Source organism: Eubalaena glacialis, chromosome 7, assembly GCF_028564815.1.
Source record: "Eubalaena glacialis isolate mEubGla1 chromosome 7, mEubGla1.1.hap2.+ XY, whole genome shotgun sequence".
NCBI classification, from domain to species: Eukaryota; Metazoa; Chordata; class Mammalia; order Artiodactyla; family Balaenidae; genus Eubalaena; species Eubalaena glacialis.
Window position 1 is genome coordinate 76790042 of NC_083722.1, and position 18659 is coordinate 76808700.

The 18659-nt window shown below is 56.4% G+C and overlaps 1 protein-coding gene across 1 annotated transcript; it reads left to right on the top strand.

Moving 5' to 3' along the window:
- Nucleotides 1-1454: 1454 nt before the first annotated feature.
- On the top strand, nt 1455-15186 carry ITIH3 (inter-alpha-trypsin inhibitor heavy chain 3). Its single transcript, XM_061195426.1, has 22 exons — nt 1455-1696; nt 2345-2365; nt 3344-3510; nt 3596-3700; nt 3963-4125; nt 4679-4792; nt 5825-5950; nt 6253-6369; nt 6593-6761; nt 7356-7481; nt 7760-7941; nt 9181-9366; nt 9530-9669; nt 10343-10497; nt 11125-11142; nt 12191-12214; nt 12456-12488; nt 12647-12760; nt 13258-13462; nt 14167-14339; nt 14531-14642; nt 14962-15186. Exons 1-22 carry the CDS (start codon nt 1604-1606, stop codon nt 15089-15091), a joined length of 2673 nt encoding a protein of 890 aa, XP_061051409.1. The 5' UTR covers nt 1455-1603; the 3' UTR covers nt 15092-15186.
- The last annotated feature ends 3473 nt before the right edge of the window (nt 15187-18659 follow it).

Below are 18659 nucleotides of genomic sequence, written 5' to 3' on the forward strand. Positions count from 1 at the left end.
GGCTGTAGGGCCGTGAGGAGGAGCCACTGGGCAATGCTGGCAGGACAATAGTTCTGCCACCCCTGCCACAGCCCCAAGAGCCCAGTGGTCAGCGACCATAGACGCTGAAGATGACCTCATGAACTAGATGTCCTGGGAGCCAGACTGCAGGGCCCTTCTCTCTGCTCCCAGGTGTCAGCCCTGAACTCGGTGCCCGCCGGCAGTGTGGGTCAGGATTCAGGAGGCCTGAGGAGAGCAGGGACCCCCAGCCGGGCCTCAGCAGCTCCCTTTGTCGATCCGCTATCGTTGTGCTGACTTTGCAACTCTCTGTCATTACTTCTGTGGCTCCTGCCACTTCCACTCACTAGTCCACTCTTTCCTCGTGGCTTCTGCTGCCTCAGAGCTTCTGCTTTCTGTCCTCTCACTCTGTTTCTCTGCCCTCAGCAGTCAACTCTCTCTGTACATCTCACAGTCAAGTGCACTCTTGGCTTTCAGTCAAGACCATGGTACGATCCATAAATTAGCTGTCCTGTGCTCAGGCATCCTCATCAACACTGTTCAGTAGTGGCCGAGTAGAAGGGTCACTGGGTCACTTTGCTCAGAAGAACATGGGTATGGCCGGCACATGGTAGCCACTCTGGAAAGTCTAGGGGCTGGCAGGGCCCTGGGATGGCCCAGAAGGACCCAGCAACCACTAGGAGGGGATAAGACCCTGCCTCTGAGGCTCCCATTGTCCTGGATAGCAGAACTCCAGCCTCACTGGAGACTTTCAGGAGAACCACTCTCCAAGAGGCCGAGGGCAGCTGAGTTCCTGGCCAGACTGGGAACACAGGGATGAATGTGACACATGGCCTGGCCCTCCAGGTGCTCAGAGTCTAGAGAGAGTGATCAGATCCAAACATGCGAACCTCAACCAAAGGTAACGACAGAATGTAGGCCCTTCGGGAGCTTGGAGCCTGGAGCAGGGCTGTTTGTGGTCAGCTAGGGGACAAAAGAGGAAGACTTCTGAAGGAGGGACACAGGCTGGCAGAGATAAGAGATGTGATGTGTAGAGAAGGGAGAGGTATGCCAGTGGGAAGAGAGTTAAGTTCAGAAAGCAAGTTGGAGCTGGACCACAGGACGTGGGGGTTGTCCTTTTCAAGGGGTTGCGGGAGACAGAGAGTAATGAGCAAGGGGTCAGCCATGGAGATCTGAGCCTTAGGGGGATGGGTCTGGTTTGGTGCCCTGGCTGCCTCAAGAAGGGGGGGTGACTGTGATCCAGGAGGCCAGACCAGAGGCCACGTCTGCGGTGCGGCGACAATGCTGAGATGCTGTTTGTGACTCCATATCCCATTGCCCCCTCCCAGGGGGTCTCGGGGCCCATTTGCCAACACACGGCTTCTGCTTTCTCCGGGGGCCTCCTTGTCCCACAGCCGCCGGGAGTGAAGTCCTAACACTGCTGACGATACCCACGGGGCCTCCTTGGTACAGGCAGATCCAGGCCCATCACTCCACCCATGTCCAGCTTCCTGGGGGATCCTCCCGCCTCCCGCTCCTCCCGCCCACACTGCAGGTCGATGACCCCACTTGGGAAACACTAGGCTTGCTCATATAAGGAGCCCAGGCGCTGCCAGTGTGCTCAGCGATGGCGTCTGCTCGGTGGCCCTGCCTCATCTTGGCTCTGCTCTCCGGTGTGGCGGTCTCTGGCTTCCCTAGAAGATTATGCCGGCTACTCGGGGTAAATCTGCCCCCTCTTCACCATCTGGCAGAGAGAGGGGCCAGGCCGGGCGGTCCTGTGTGTAGGGTGAGGAGGAGGCAGAGGCTGGGCAGTGAGCTGCAGGGAACAGAGCTGGTATCCGGGGAACTGGGCTCCAGACCTGCTCCCTAATCCTGGGCAAGGCTCTTAAATCTCCTGGGCCTCTGTTTCCCTACCCGTCAGGTGGGTGATGCAGCACGATCAGCTCACCTCACTGAGGGGCTGTGAAGGTCCACGTCTGAGACAAGGGTAGAGGCCCCTAGGAATGGCCGAGCTGAGCTGTGTGGGGTACAGTGGTGGTGGGGTCTGGATGGGGCCTCAGGGGCCTGGGGCCCAGGGAAGGGCAGCATGAGTCAGGGTATACGGGGCAGGTGAAGAACTCTGGCTTTGGTCCTCCCTGCCCTGATCCCCCGGTGAACTGGAGATCTCCCTCCCTGCACCTCAGTTTCCCCGTCTATTCAAGCCCTTCCTACTCTGACATGTGGCTCTGGGTGGGTCCATGTCCAGAGGCCCCTCAAGGTGTGTGTGTGGGGGGTCACTGCTGAACCTTGGCCTCAGCCCAGAGCCTATTGCCAAGCCACTGTAGCCTTGGCCTTGGCCTGACCCCTGTGTTTGTCTTTGTTTTTGCAGAAACGGAGCCTCCCGGAAGGGGTGAGAACTTTCACCAGGGATGGGGCAGGGCAGGGCAGGACGGAGCTAGTTGCCCAACAGCGGAAGGAGTGGGCCACAATGGCAGGTCCCTCCAGCTGGCAAACAGCTTATGGCCCCCTGCCTTCGCAGAACCCCGCCGTGACTCCAGAACCCTGGGAAAGAGCACCACAGAACCATGGCCCTCGGACCTGCTGATAGAGCAGAGGACCGCCCTTCCACGAGTCCATCTTCCCACAAACACTTACCGAGCACTTGTCAGGCCCCATGCACAGGGCAGGAGACACACAGTGAATGGCCCCGTCATGCCTTCACGAAGCATCTTCATATCCATGTTTAACCCAGACGTCTCCCTAGAGCGTCCCTTGGTCCATCACCCCGTTGGAAAGAGGGTTTTTGGGGGCATGAAGGCCCTCCCCATGCACTGCCCTCAGATAGGAAACAAGGGCCTATTTGGGAGACAGAAGCGGGCAATTACCAAAGGACACAGGGGGCGGGCTGGGGTGTGTGTGGACATGCTCTTCCTAAGCTGAGGTGTGGAAGACGAGCAGGAAGAGCTAGGACCTGGCATGGCTGGAGCACGGGATGAGCAGAGGAGGCAGGACCTGCCTGGAGGCCCCCAGAGCCACGGGGAAGACTGTCCTGAGGGCGGTGGTGAGAACGGGAGGGCTTCAAGTGGCAGAAGGACAGGGTCAGATTTGGGTTTTTATACCATTTCACTGGCTACAGCTGCATGTAAACAGATGATAGAGCTAAGGATGCAGAGTGACCATCAGAACAGTGGTGGCCAATTAAAGGCGGCAACCAAGGATGCTGCCCAGGCTTCTGACATGGGTGACTGGGAGACTGGAGGGGCCACTTACCAGGCAGGAGCTTTGGAGCCCACAAAGGGGAGCTTGAAGGGGAGAGGCCAGGAGGAAGACCTGGTTTCCGGGTGCCTCAGGCTGGCTGGTCACCATCTGCTGATCACCTCTCCCGCAGGTGGTCGATGGCATCGAAGTCTACAGCACCAAAGTCCACTGCAAGGTGACCTCCCGCTTCGCTCACAGTGTCGTCACCACCGGGGCCGTCAACCACGCAGACACTGCCAAGGAGGTTTCTTTCGATGTGGAGCTGCCCAAGACAGCCTTCATCACCAACTTCACCTTGTGGGTGTCACCACGACTGCTGGCTCTGGGCTGGGAGGGGAGTCTGGCTCAGCATGAGTCCCCCAGCAGCTCTCTATCCCTGCAGGACCATTGATGGTGTTACCTACCCTGGGAGTGTCAAAGAGAAGGAAGTTGCCAAGAAGCAGTATGAAAAGGCCGTGTCCCAGGGCAAGACAGCTGGCTTGGTCAAGTAAGTGTGGACCCCCAGGCCTTGGGGAGAACGTCAGGGCTGTAAGGGCCCTCAGAGACACAAACAACAGAACAGCAGCTATTATTATCATTTTATGGCAAAATGCGCTGTAATTCTTACGTTATCTCATTTTAAATTTGAGGCAACTGAGGCTCAGAGTGGGTAGGGGTCTTCCCCAAGGGTAAGGGACTTGAACCCAAGGCCCAGGAATGATGGGCTGGTGCTGTCTTTGGGGCAGTCATTGTCTTGCACCCCCATTCAGGGCCTCTGGGAGGAAGCTGGAGAAATTCACGGTCTCAGTCAATGTGGCTGCAGGCAGCAAGGTCACCTTTGAGCTAACCTACGAGGAGCTGCTGAAGAGGCACAATGGCAAGTACGAGATGTACCTCAAGGTCCAGCCCAAGCAACTGGTCAAGCACTTTGAGGTAATCAGCTGCTCTCCTGCAGCCCCTGCTGAAACTGCTGGGGGCAGGGTGCTGGGAAGGGTCCCTGGGCAGACCCCACAGCAGGGTCAAGAACACAGAAACCCAGGTCCCACCACTTGGTTGAGGAGGCACGGGGGAATTACAGTGGCGCTGGCTACAGCACCTGGGCCAAGGGGAGGAGGCTGGGCGGCACCTGGCAGATCCAGGTTGGGTGCTGGGCCCTTGGGGGCAACATCACAAAGTGTCTCTGTAATGCTTGTAACTGCTTACATGGGCATTTTACCTACATCAGAGTGGAAAGCCAAAGGAAATGCTTTAGTGGTAGAATCTGGGGCACCATATGGCAGGTAGTAGAAGAGTTCTGGGGTCAGAGTACCCACTTAAAAGCCCTTGTGGTCATTTTCTTGGTGGGAGACAGCAGGCTTGGCTGTCACAGAGTTGTCCCAGAGGCTGCTCCCTGTACCATCACTGACCCATCTCCTTGCCCTTGTTGTCCTGAGGCTGGGCTCTGCACTGTCACTGAGTGACATCTCCTTACCTTTCGCCATTTCAGATCACAGCAGACATCTTCGAGCCCCAGGGCATCAGTATGCTGGATGCTGAAGCCTCATTCATCACCAATGACCTCTTGAGCAGCGCCCTCACCAAGTCCTTCTCAGGGAAAAAGGTGGTGTAGATGCCCCTCAGGCCTGGGGGGCAGGTGCAGGAACACTGACCCTAGCAGGGCGAGTCTGAACCTGGGGATTTGGCTGATGCAAGGGAGAGAGAGAGAGAGAGAGAGAGAGTGTGTGTGTGTGTGTGTGTGTGTATGTGTGTGTGTGTGTGAGGGGGATAAGTCTGCAACATCCTCTTTCTCCTAGGCCCCCTGGGTCAGGAGTGAGGATGCTGGAGGCAGGGGGCTGCTTGCTGATGGTGACCTGCCGGAGGAACTGGGGTCTCAACTGCACTGGGGGACAGGGAAGCCATTTATATAGCCTGGTCCCATTCTACTTTGGGAAGTAGGCAGGGCAGGTTACTGGTCCCTGTTTTACAGATAAGGAGACAGAGGCCAGAGGGAGTTTTTTAGATCTGATTCCACATGAGGGGTGAAAGAAAAAAGGGAACTTTATTTTTGGTACTGGTGGTTGGCTCTGGGCCCCAAGGTCCCCAGCAATTCTAGGGGCCTTGCTGATCATGGGCAGTGGATGAATAAATGTTTATATGGACAGCAAACCTCAGTCAGGACTCCCAGGGTGAGGCCCGAGGAGCATACGCTCAGAGGGCTGCTGGCCTCTGCAGGCGGTGCCCTCACCCAGGGCCCTCTCCCCATTCCCTACTCTGCTCCCTTCCCCCTCCTCTTGGCAACAACACATACAATACCACCCAACATGAAATTCCTTTTCATGGTGCAGAATTCCCCTCCCAAAGTGGCTTCTTAGTGCAGGCAGAGCTAAGGGACTTGTGGGCCCAGTGAGCAGGAAGAGTGAAAGGCTGGCTCAGATAAGGCCCCTGGCCTCCAAGGAGCTCCCGATCTCCAAAGGGGAGAGAGGTGCTCAGAAAGGCCTGAGCACCCCAGAGGGTGGCAGGACTGCCCAGGCACCTACCTACAGGCTCCTTGCCATGAGGACTGTACCTTGCTCCCCACGGCAGCCCCAGGCTGAGGTCTGCAGAGGGCAGGCCCTGGCCAAGCTGAGCAAGGCTGGCCATCACCCTCCCTCAGGGCCACGTGTCCTTCAAGCCCAGCTTGGATCAACAACGTTCATGCCCAACCTGTAAGGACTCCCTCCTCAAAGGAGATTTTATCATCACCTATGACGTGAACAGAGAGTCTCCAGCCAACGTGCAGGTAGGTACCCACCGACTGGCTCTGCCACGCTGGTAGATTCCCTACCATGGTGGGGTGAGGGCTGATGCGGGGAGGGGCTGCAGCTTCATCTAGTGAGACACCCTTGATCCTCAGCCCAAGGATGAGTTTCCTGCAAGGCGTGGGGACGATGGGTAGTCCAGAGCCTTCGTGTGGCACCCCTGGAGGGGTGGAAAGGACATCTTTATTTTGGGCTGGTTAACGGCTGCCTTCTATTTGCAAGGGCAGCCAACGTGAGGTTGCTGAAGGGACACTGGCCTCCCCTCTCTCTCTCCCCTTTCCAGATCGTCAATGGCTACTTCGTGCACTTCTTTGCACCTCAAGGCCTTCCGGTGGTGCCCAAGAACGTGATTTTTGTGATTGACGTGAGTGGCTCCATGCACGGTCGGAAAATGAAGCAGGTACTCTCCTTGGTGCAAGGGGGTGGGGGTGGGACGTGTGGGAGGGAGAGAGAGATTTTTAAAAAGTGGACGAAGCTAATATTTCCAGTGAAAGAGGAGAAAGGGGGACAGGATTCTAAAAAGGCACAAATCATCTGCCCCTTTTCTTGCAGATGGCATGGGCCTCACCGCCAGCCTAGGCTGGGAAGACATCTTCTTGTCTGCTTGTCTTTCTCCTTCCCAGACAAAGGATGCCCTCCTCAAAATTCTGGAGGATGTGAAAGAGGATGACTACCTGAATTTCATCCTGTTCAGTGGAGGTGTGACCACTTGGAAAGATACTTTAGTTCAAGCCACTCCTGAGAACATCCAGGAGGCCAGGAAATTTGTGATGAATATTCGTGATCAAGGAAGTAAGAACAGAGGGGAGGGAGCCACATCCTGCCACTCCTCTCTGCCTGAGCAGGCTGTTTCCCTCCTGCCGTGGGGCAGAGACTCTGCTGGTCCAGGCCCTGCAGCCCCTGGCTCGGGGTAGAAGTGGGAGTGGGGAGTCCTCAGGCTCGATACTGGGGTGTCTTCTCTGTGGTCTACGGAAACCCATTCTTTCTGTTTCTAACCTGTGATCCTGGTGCCCCACCAGCCCCAGCAAGATACCCTTATCCATGGCAGTTTTGTATGAAAGATGACAAGTGACATCTATACTATTCCCCACTCCTCCCTGTGAGAGGAGCTGGGAGTCCATTTGACTGTTCTCCAAATTGCTCTTACAATCACCATGTGCATCTATCCTTCCGGCAGCCCTGAGAGGCTGGTCCTTTTACTCATTTGAAAGACTAAGTCATTCACTCATCACTCACTGAGTCATTCAGTCGATATTTACTGAGTACCACCACATATGGGCAGGCAGGGTCCCTGGGCACGTAAGCAGGGTCTGCTGTCTCGACCTCCTCCACCCTGGCACCCTGAGGACACCCTCCCACGGTGCCGTCTGTCTGTCTGTGTGCCAGTGACCAACATCAACGACGCGCTGCTGAGGGGCATCAGCATGCTGAACAAGGCCCGGGAGGAGTACAGAGTCCCGGAGAGGAGCACCTCCATCGTCATCATGTTGACCGACGGGGACGCCAATGTGGGTGAGGCAGCGGGTGTAATTCTGGCTGCCGCTCCTGGCTCTGTAGCTGGCGTGCTGCAAGACCTTGGGCAGCTCTCTCCAGGGTCCCCCATGGTCTGTGAGCCCCTCAAGGGCAGGGCCCTGTCTCCCTGCCAGGCCTTCCCACGTCTGCCTCTACAAGGGCTGGTGGCCATGACTCCGCCAACTCTGCACGTGTAGGAGTCAGATCTGTCCAGACAGAGCTTCTCCTGACAGCTGCCGGGTCTGTGGCTGGAGCGTGAACACCTCCTTCTCCTGCAGGTGAAAGCAGACCTGAAAAAATCCAAGAGAATGTGCGGAACGCCATTGGTAGCAAGTTCCCCTTATATAACCTGGGCTTTGGCAACAATCTGAATTATAACTTCCTGGAGCGTATGGCCCTGGAGAACCATGGGCTTGCCCGCCGCATTTATGAGGATTCCGATGCCAACTTGCAGTTGCAGGTATGCCTTGTCTTGCACACCTCTGGGAATGAGGCGCTCACTACTTCCTCAGGAAACTGTTCCACTGTGTGACAATTTTGGTTATTAGAAAGAACTTCCTCTTGGGTTGAAATCTACCTCTGGTTATCTCTTACCTATCTATACTGGTTCTGATTTTGTCTGTGGGCTACACAGAACAGACCTGCTTCCTCTGTAGGACTGCCAGATCAAATAGAAGACATCCAGTTAAATATGAATTTCTCATAAAGAGCAAATAATTTTTTAGCAAGCATGCTCCAGATATTGCATAGGACACTGTATTAGTTTACTAGTGCTGCCTTAACAAATTACCATAAACTGGGTGGCTTCCACAACAGAAATTTATTGTCTCACAGTTCTGGAGGCTGGAAGTCCAAAATCAAGGTGTCGGCACGGCTGGCTCCTTCTGAGAGCTGCGAGGGAAGGATCTGTTCCAGGCCTCTCTCCTTGGCCTGTAGATGGCCATTTTCTCCCTGTATCTTCACATCATCTTCTCTGTGTGCATGTCTGTCTCTGGGTCCAAATTTCCCCCTTTCATAGGGACACCAGTCGTATTGGATTGGAGTCTGTCCTGAACACTTCATTTTAACTTGATTACCTCTGTAAAGACCCTTTCCCCAAATAAGGTCATGCCCTGAGGTATTGGGGGTAAGGATTTTAACCTATGTATTTTGAGGGTACACAATTCATCCCATGACAGCTGTAATTATAATAAAAAGTAACTTGTCATTTACCTGATATTCAAGTTTAACTCATGTCCTGTATTTTCATTTGCTAAATCTGGTACCCTCCCCCTCCTCCCTGGCACAGGTGACTGCTTCTCCACCTCTGCAGTGGACCCCCCGGCCTTCCTCCTGTCAGTCTCCGGGTCTCCATGCTCTCACCCCACATCGCCTTCTTTAGTCGGCCTCCACCCTTTCTTCTTACTTTTGCTCTAACAAACATTTCTTGAGTCCTTTCTATGTGCCAAGAACTCTGTCCTTTCCTTTTCTATTCCTCCCAGTCTCTACCTGGGGGGAGGGGGGAAACGCGATGAGGAAGGGCTCCCCCAAACTGAAGGGCACAGTCAGGGCCACGTGGAAGTGGAGACCAGGAGCCAGGACTGGCCCAGCCCGGGAGACTCAACAACCCGCAGAGGCGCCAGTGGGAGCCTGCCCACCCTGTCCTCTCTCTGCCCGCCCTGGTGGCCTGAGATGACCAGGTCCCCTATCTGGACTCCAGGGCTTCTATGAGGAGGTGGCCAACCCGCTGCTGACAGATGTGGAGGTGGAGTACCCTAAGAATGCCATCCTAGACCTCACCCAGAACAGTTACCAGCACTTCTACGACGGCTCTGAGATTGTGGTGGCTGGGCGCCTGGCAGCTGAGGACATGAACAGCTTTAAGGCGGACGTGAAGGGCCACGGGGTAAGCTGGGCCGGGGCCCGGCTGTGCGCTGGGGATGGGGGATCCGCACGGATAGGGCTCCAGCCTCCTGGCTGACGGCCCAGCAGTAGCAGCTCCTGAACAAGGCCCACCTGGCTCCTGGCTCCAGGCCTCCAGCCTCTCACCTCCTCCACCCCTGCCCCAGGCCATCAACGACCTGACATTCACTGAGGAGGTGGACGTGAAGGAGATGGAGAAGGCCCTGAAGGAGCGGGACTACATTTTTGGGAACTACATTGAGCGGCTCTGGGCCTACCTCACTATCGAGCAGCTGCTGGAGAGACGGTGACTCTGGCCCACCCCTCACGCAGCCGGGCCCCGCACTCAGCCCCTGGCACTGCCCCAGCACCTACCTGTGAAGCCCCCTGTGCTGGCTGTGCTCCGGGGGAGCCCACGAGGAGGAAATTACACCCCAGGAAGTGCACCTCCACGCCCACTCCAGCTGCCCTGCCCTCTTCTTGGCCAGGCTCCATGGCCTGTTTTTCCTGGAGTAGAGCCGGGTCCATCATCTGGGGCTCAAGCAGCAGCCTGGGAGCACCTCGAGGGCAGGGGTGGGCGTCAGCATCCTGTTCTCCGCACCCAGCATGGGCCCACAGAGATGTTGACGCTGAACACAACCAAAGGCTGGGACCCCAGCCCTCAGCCACAGGGAGCAGAGCTTGGGCCCATGCGAGAGGGCCATGTCAGCCTTCCGTTAAGTGGGCTTGGCCAGGAAAGCCGCTGGCGCTCAGCATGTGAACACTATCATGACTGATTGTTGCAGTGGCCATCTTGAGCCCCTTGTATTTTTCAGGTGGGGAAACTGAGGTCCAGAGAGGAATCAGGGCATGTCCGTCTGTCCCAGGGAGCTGGTGAACCAGTTTTTTCTGAGTGCTAGTGGGCTCTATCCTGGGGGACCCCATTGGGAGGGGTGGAGGAGGGTCCTGGGCTGACCCTCCCACCCCGCCCCTCCCCACAGCAAGAATGCCCATGGCGAGGAGAAGGAGAACCTCACAGCCCAGGCCTTGGACCTGTCCCTCAAGTACCACTTCGTGACTCCACTGACCTCCATGGTGGTGACCAAGCCTGAGGACAACGAGAATAAGACAGCCATTGCCGACAAGCCCGGGGAAGGTGGGCACGGAGGGTGGGGGCCAGAACTCAGAGGCCTTCTTCCAGGCCCCTGGCCTTAGGTGCCCTGAAGAGAAGAGGGCCAGGCTGAGGAGACCAGACCTGCTGAGAAGCGCAGGTCCTGTGGGCATGGAAGGAAAACTGGCCAAGGGATGGGGAGGGTGTTGTAGAGGGAGCGAAGCCATTAGTGTGAATAGGAGCCTCGAAGTCTCTAAAAGGGCACAGTGCCCAGGGTCATTTCCTCCAGGAAAGGGACTTAGGCTGCAGCATGGAAGGGTTCAGTTAGACAAGAAGAAGCACTTCTGACCTAAAAGTTAGGCCTGGAGCAGGCGCCTGGGGACTGTGAGAGAAAGAGGCCCTGAGAGCTGGAGGCTGGGACCAGGCCTCCTCAACCAGACCCCAAGAGGGGGGTCCTGAGTGTCCCTGCAACTGGCACGGGCGATGGGGGATTGGCACTGGGAGGTAAAGAGCCGGTCTGGGCCAGGCCTCTGCCTCCAGGAGCTCCTGGTTCCTGCAGAGGGCACACGACGCCTGGGGCTGGCTGGCTGGCCAGGCAGTAAGGTGGTCACATTGGCCCTGACACCAGGAGTCTGTGGCCTCTAATGCATTTCTCCTCTTCCTCCCTCCCAGGGCCTGTGGATGCAGAAGGTGAGCTTTAGCCACAGCTGGGTGGGTGTCCCAGGAGGACGACAAGAGAGGACCAAGGAGGCCTTTCCAATCATGCTGGGGATGTACTGCCTGGGGAGGGGCCCTCAGGACACCTGGATTCAGCTCCCAGCTCTGCTGTGAACTCACCAGGGGCCTGGGGCTGGGCTCTGTTCCACTCTGAGCCTAAGGGTTCTCGTCCGGTAGCCTCCCCCGCCCAAGGAGGGACAATCAGTATGAAAGTATTCTATGACCTACAAAAATTAGCAACTCAGTTAGCACTCGACTAATCCCACAGCAATCCTTTAAGGGAGTCCTCTCATGGTTCCATTTTACAGTGAGGAAACTGAGGCACAGAGAGGTTAAATCTATTTGCTCAGTGACTCAGTCAACAGGAGGCCAAGCTGGGACTTTGGCCCAGGCAGCCTGGTTCCAGCACCTGTGCTGGAATTCACAGCACTTTGCGCTTCTCTCATTGTAAAATTTGACCATCACCCCCCACAAACCCACCACCACCAGGCAGGGCCTCCCCAGCCCCTACCGGCCTGCCTTGTCTCTATCCATACAGGCTGTCCTAGCCAAGCAGTATGTTTGGAATGGGTCATGGCTTTGCCCTCTGAACAGGCCTGTGAAATGTAGTCACGGTGCGTGTGTGTGTGTGCGCATGTGCGTCTGGGTGGGTGTTTTACTACCAAAGACAACAATCACCTGTGAGCCTCATCCCACCCTGGGGGTGGGAGTTCAGGGGTGGGGGACGGCATTGCTCCTGACAGAGAAACTGACTACCTAATGGCTTGCATTTTAGCTACGTGGAAGTGCTGAGCCCCAGTATTAACATTACACCCATATTACCCACCAGCCCTAGAAAGGAGTTCCCTGGGCATGTCCCATTTCTAAAGCCTAAACTTAGGGGGTCATATTCCCACCCTCTATCTGTCAGCGTTGGGGCCCCACTGGGGACCAGCAGCCCCGAGACAGGCAGAAGGCATGGGGTTGGGGGGAGGGAACCCCTAGACCTTGCTCACGCCTGCCCTTTGGCTTCTTTTTTCAGTGATCCCCTCCATGGCTTACCTGAGTGAGTATGTGCCAGCTGCCACAGAGCGTGGCCCTGTGCCGTCCCCCTCTGGAGTCTTTCCTGAATCAGCTCTCTGGGACAGGCAGATGGTTGGGGGGTCCTAAGGAGATGAGGGAAGGTGTGGGTTTAAGAGCATTAGGGAGCAGGAAGGGGAGAGGCATGAACCGAACTCTGGGTGGGGGTCCTGGACCCTCCCCCGCCTGCTTGTTTAGCTCAGCCCTCTCTCCCTTTGCGTCCACAGCCAACTCCCAGCCTCCCCAGACACCCTACTACGGTGAGTTCCCCAGCCTCCTCCTGGGGCGAGGCTCAGGGCCCAGGGCTGAGCGCCTCCCACCTGTCTAGGGGTCCATCCCACGGGGACTAGGAGGCAAGGGGAGGGCCCCCAAACAGTGAGAGACCCTGGGAGCCAGCCCCTTCTCTATGTGCACTCAGTGGATGGGGACCCCCACTTCATCATCCAAGTTCCAGAGAAGGATGATGCCATCTGCTTCAACATCGACGAAGACCCAGGCACAGTGCTGCGCCTCATTCAGGACCCTGTCACAGGTGGGGACTGCGGGCTGGGGCCAGGGTCTCTTCCTGGGAGGGCCTGGAGTCCCTAGGATAGGCACATGGACTAGCTCCTCACTCTGCCCATAAGTCACCCGTCTTATACTCAGATTGCATCCTGTAGGGATTACAGATTCCACCCAGAGCCACAGGCTCACCTAGTGCCCCCGGGGCCAGTGGTGTTGGGGAGATGGTTAGAATTAAGTGCAGCCTGGGTGTGCAGGCAGGACCCAGCCTGTGTGTAGGGAATCATTTTTTCTCTCAACAACACTGGCCCAGGCAAGGGGCAGATCCACAGAGTGGGCCCTCAGCCACTAGCGTGACCCCCATGTGTCTAGGAACAGATAGGGTTGGCTCTGAAGTCCTGGTTTCTCAATGGGGCCCCCACTGGGCTACCCCTCAGTAGGTCTGGCTGAAGGGGAAGGTGCGTCCCTAAAGACCAGCCTGGACTCAGAAGGTCTTGCTGGTCTCTTGCTACCCTGCCCCTCTGGCAGGCCTCACAGTTAATGGGCAGATCATTGGTGAGAAGAGAAGCAGCCTGGACTCCCAGACCAGAAAGACTTACTTTGGCAAGCTGGGCATTGCCAATGCTCAGATGGACTTCCAGATTGAGGTGACACCAGAGACGATCACCCTGTGGCATGGGGCTGCACAGAGCACGTTCAGCTGGCTGGACACAGTCATGATCACACAGGATGGGTAAAGCCCCACTACTGGGTCTCTGAGAGGCGCCATAGCGCAAGGGTCTAAGGAGGGATTTGAACAAATCGCAGGACAGAAGATCCACAGGGCTCACAGGAAAGACCAGTGGCCTCAGAGTTCAGCCCCTGCCTAGGGGAGGGTGACCACGGTGGCCCCCCCACCAACCCCTGGGGCCCCCATCAGAGGCAGTATTGGTAGCTAGACAGTTCATAGGACTGACCTTGAGGGAAGGGCTGTGTGGACGAAAGCATTAGGTGGACCTGGCAAGCAAGCTGATAGCGACAAAGATCCCTACATGCATCGTGTCTGGCTGAACTTGCTTGTTCTCAAACTCCTCAGCCTCTCCTACGTCTTCAGATCACCCCAAGCTGGGTGGGCAGGGCAGCGGTGTTAGTTCCACGGAGGCTCAGAGACGGGCAGAACTGGCCCAATGTCGCACAGGAAGCCAGTGGTCGAGCTGGGGTTCAATCCCGGGCCTTCAGACCCCCAGGACAGCCCCCTCTCCTGCTTAGAGAGGAGCAGGGACCCACTCAGTGGAGTGAATAGTCAACATGCATGAGCGTCTTCTCTCCAACACCCCTGACATAGTTTCTGGAGTCTGTGTGCTCTCAGGTGTCATGTCTCCTGCTGAGATACCCTTGATTCAGATGCCTGGTGTCATGGCCACTAGGCCTCACTGCTGACCTCCTCTTCTCTCCTAGGCTGTCTGTGACGATCAACAGGAAGAAGAACATGGTGGTCTCCTTTGGAGATGGGGTTACTTTTGTGGTTGTCTTGCATCAGGTGTGGAAGAAACAACCCATCCACCATGACTTCCTGGGCTTCTATGTGGTCGACAGTCATCGGATGTCAGCACAGACACATGGGCTGCTGGGTGCGAAATGTTCAAGCCTCAGGTTGTTCAGGCCACATGGTGGAGGGAAAAAGCCACGCAAAGGGCCAGCCTAGTCACCCTGGACCCAGGGCTCAACACCCCATCCAGCCTTTGCATTGACCTTGGAAGGCCAGTGGCCATGTCACGTATGGTGGTGGCAGGGCTGACAGTGTGAATGTTTTTATTCCCAGGACAATTCTTCCACCCCTTTGACTTTAAAGTGTCTGACGTCCACCCAGGCTCTGACCCCACAAAGCCAGATGCCACAATGGTGGTGAAGAACCACCGGCTGACGGTTACCAGGTGAGGAGACTCTACTGACGTCCTCACCCTGCCCTGTCACAAGACAGGAGGAAGGAGCTCTCTCTGCCCACGCACATCAGCCCAGCTGGCTCTTGTCGTCTGTGGGGCATCCTTGTTTCCCTCTGGGGTCTTGGCCCCCTCTAACTGGGAAAAGGCCAAATTTGACCCCCTAGAAGGAGTAGCCACAAGACCTCATTCTTGACCAGAGTCTGGACTCTTAGAATTGGCAACTTCACACCCCTTTTCAACCTTAGGTCCTTGAGCGCAGCAGCCATCTTGCCTACCCCGTGTATCACAGCATCTCTCTCCTTTCTCCCAGGGGCTCCCAGAAGGACTACAGGAAGGACGTCAGCGTTGGCACAAATGTTGCCTGCTGGTTCGTCCACAACAATGGGCAAGGGCTGATTGATGGCGTCCACAGCGACTACATTGTCCCCAACCTGTTCTGAGTGGAAATGCCAGCTCCTACTGAGACCGCTGGCAGGGCTTGCCTGGCATCTGGAACAGAGGCACAGAGTGGGGCCTGATGGAGGGCTGTGACAGTAAAGGCCAAGGAGAAACCGGACGGCTACCAGTGTCTGCATGCTTCCATGAGCCCCTGCTCCAGGGGACAGGCAGCTCGAAGTAAGGGCTGGCTGCTAGGAAGGCAACTTCCTGGGCCTCTCCACTGATGCGGCTGAAAGACGCAGTTGGTTGGGGTGGTACTATGGGGAGTCAAACACATGACGGTTGGGGAAGGAAAAAATCAAGAATTGACTCGGGAGCAAAGAGGCTCTGAGAAGTCGGGAAGGACTGACTGCATTTCAGAGTTCAGGAGGGTCAGAGGAAAAGTCAGGGGTCATGGCTCACAAGCTCTTATCAGGACCTTTAGGCCTGAAGCTCCTTCTATGACTCAGCAGCAAAGAGTGCTCCAGGGCAGACCCAGCCTGCAGCTAATTGTGCACGCCCCCCACCCTTCCACTCTAATCATCTCGCCATCCATCTGCCCGCCCATCCCCCGCCCCACCCCCCAACAACCCATCTATTCAGCAGGTAAACCCAACATTCTGGGCTAGGATCTGGGAGCACATAGTTTAGTAACCCAGGTCCTGCTTGCATGGGTGCCCAAGTTTCCTTTCAGCTGGGCTGGGGATCCCTGGGATCCTCCAATCACTCCTCATGGTGACCACCTGCTGCACCCTCACAGTAAATCCTGGGTGGGGTGGGGGTCAGACAGAGGTTCCTAGAGAAGGGGCTCTGAGGGCTCTCAGCCTGGACAACCCTCTCCCACCCGGACAACAGCAACTGCCCCTCCCCAGCCCTCCCGCTTCCAGTGAGAGCTTTTTTGCAGTGCAGACCTGGTCATCATTCTCTGCCTGAAACCCTAAAAATGACATCTCCCACCCAGGGTTCTTGGGACAAAGACAAAAGTCCTTCCTGCGGTCTCTCCAGCTTCATCAGCCCCCCACGCCAGGTGCTCCCTCTCACTGTCTGTGTTCCAGGCACACAAACTGCTTCCACTTCTGCAAACACAATCCCTCCTTCCCCAGATCCTTTGCCTCTGCTGTTCTCTCTGCCTGAGGGGCTGAGGGCACGCTGGGCGGAAGGTACCCGGCTGAAGGAAGCATTGGGTGGCTTCGCTTACGGCAGAGCAGGGGACTCAGCAAGACTGGAGGAGGTTGCAGTCAGATTGGGAAGGGTCTCGAATGCCAGCGGGGTGGGGTGGAGTGGGGTCTGGCCATGGCTCACCAGGGAGTTCTGCTACCTCCCCCCTCCAGGGGCCCCTCTGTCTGAGCCAGGACAGGGTTGCCCAGGGCCCGCACTGGCTTGGGGGCCTGGAGAGGGCTGGAGAAGGGCAATCCAGGAGGGAACATCCGTCACCAGAGGAGCCCCCGAGGCGCTGTTACTGCTCTAGAGAGAGGGCCACATGAGACATGGCCCCCGACTGAAAGTGGCAGAGGTCCAGGCTGGGCTGGCAGAAAGGGCCCGGGCCTGGGATGCGACACCCTAAAGTGGGCAGTCCCAGGTCAGCTGAGGAGCCACGTAGCTTTAAACCAGTCATCTTGAGGTCAGTTTTCACGTTTATGCAATGGGGAGAAGGATCCTGCCAGACGGAGCGTGTGAAGAGGCACCGGCACGGTAGCTTCTGGTCCTCCTGAGGTGCCTATCTTTGTCCTGCTGCTCCAGCTAGCAACCAAACCCAGCGGGCTGGGAGGAAGGCAGCAGGATGTGCCCAGCCCAAATGTTGCCCCCTCCTCCAACACATAGTTAGGGAGGTCTGTCCTCTGCCCAGTCCCACCTCGTCTTGGCTGTGCCTGTCCCTGCCTACAGCCTCTGAAGGCTCCCTGGGCTTTCAGGATAGAAGCCAAGCTCCATGGCTAGGTGTACGCAGCTGGTGCTGGCCTGGGGCTGCTTCCCCACCTCGCCAGCAACCCCTCCACCTCACCCCACGGCACTGCTTCCCTTTACCTTCCTGGACTCAGTGCAGTGTCCTGGCTCTGGCCCTTGTGTCCTTGCCCTCCTTTTCCACTGGGCTAACTTTTCTTTATTCTTCAAAACTCGACCCCAATCCAATCCCAACCATGACACTACCAGGAAGCCTCCCCTGATAATCCTCAGGTTGGGCAAGATGTCTCCCTCTGGGCTCCTTGTGGCACCTGGTTGTTCTCTGGGTGGCAGCTGTGTCTGGCAGGTGCCCAATGTGCCTGCAGCACTCGGCCCAGGGCCTGGACCAACCAGGTGCTGGAAAGCATGCAGTGAACAAAACAGTGACGTGCACGGACCTACTTCCAACTGTTCACAGAGAACTCACGCACTTCAGGTGCTGGCTGGGCCAGAAAGTCACCCAGGACCCTGCTGTTGTGGCACAAATGCCACAGCCCAGCCCAGGTGGTGGTGTCTCGTGTCGGTATGTCAGGGCCAGCCCCACAGCAAGTCCAGCGGAGCCCCCGAAGCTGCTCCCTTGTCTCGCTGAGCTCTTGTCTGAGCCCCTCTGAGTGACCCTCACAAAGTGACTCTGCCTGAGACCCCTGCCCGCCACCCAGGCTTGATGGGGAGGCAGCGGTGCAGGAAAGAGTGTTCCTGAGTGTTGGGCAAACCTGCTGCTGGAGACCCCTCCCTCCCACCGGCCTCTCTTCTACCGTTCTAGAAAGACTCACTCAGCAAACACCCTGTATAGCTCAAGAGCTGGGAAAAGAATGTTCTCCCTGATCTGATTTGCTCCCTCTTAGCAAGCAAATGAACTCATTTGCTGCCTTACCCTGGCTGCCAGGAAGCTCAGAGCAAAGCTTTTTTGCTGCTACAGCTTCCCCTACCCTGGTGTCTCTGATTTAACTCTCCTCCTGCTTGGCTCTTTTCTCTTATTTTCATTCTCATGTTTTTTGGTTTTACTCTCTTTATGCTTTTTATTTGTAAGCCAAAGACTTGTGTCATTTTTGAAGAAGTAGGTGAAATAATTATAAATGTTTTGAAAGTATGCTTTGCCTGTGCAAGAATTGGGTGGAATCTTTGGGGTGCCTAACCCTGGGGCACAAACAGGAGGGGAGACCCTCAACAGCCCAGGCTCCTGGGAACAGACCCTTGCTTCCCTCCTGGGACTGGGGCCTCATCTCTGTCTCCTCTGTCTTCCACTGCCAGCTTCTCTGCAAGGTGGTGAGAAGACAGGCCTGTTCCTGAGCACAGGTGTGAAAATCAAATTATGTCTGACAAATTCCACTGCAAAAGGGCCCAAAAGTTTGCTGAGAATGACGAACTTCTACCCAGGTCACTTTTTTCTTTTGAGTCAAAACTGGTTTTCACGGACCATGTCACCATAAAGCAGAGTGAACGCTGCTCCCAGGAGTGTTCTCCTGCCCTAGGCCCCCAGCAAGAGCAACGTTTTGACTGGGTGGTTTAAATCTCTCTAAATCTTAGTTTCCCTGCCTGAGAAATGAAGGGACCAGACTGAAAGCTCTCCATGGGCCTTCCTGGCCACAGGCCTTTGAGGGGTTGATGGCGGATGATTCTAATGTTACACAACGCTACGTGTCCAGGACGTGA

Bases quoted from the DNA above. Each gene is read 5' to 3' on its own strand.
- ITIH3 (XM_061195426.1), top strand. From the start codon at position 1,604: ATGGCGTCTGCTCGGTGGCCCTGCCTCATCTTGGCTCTGCTCTCCGGT. The intron at 3,701-3,962 runs GTAAGTGTGGAC...ACCCCCATTCAG, and splicing joins AAGACAGCTGGCTTGGTCAA to GGCCTCTGGGAGGAAGCTGG. The intron at 12,215-12,455 runs GTGAGTATGTGC...TTGCGTCCACAG, and splicing joins CCCCTCCATGGCTTACCTGA to CCAACTCCCAGCCTCCCCAG.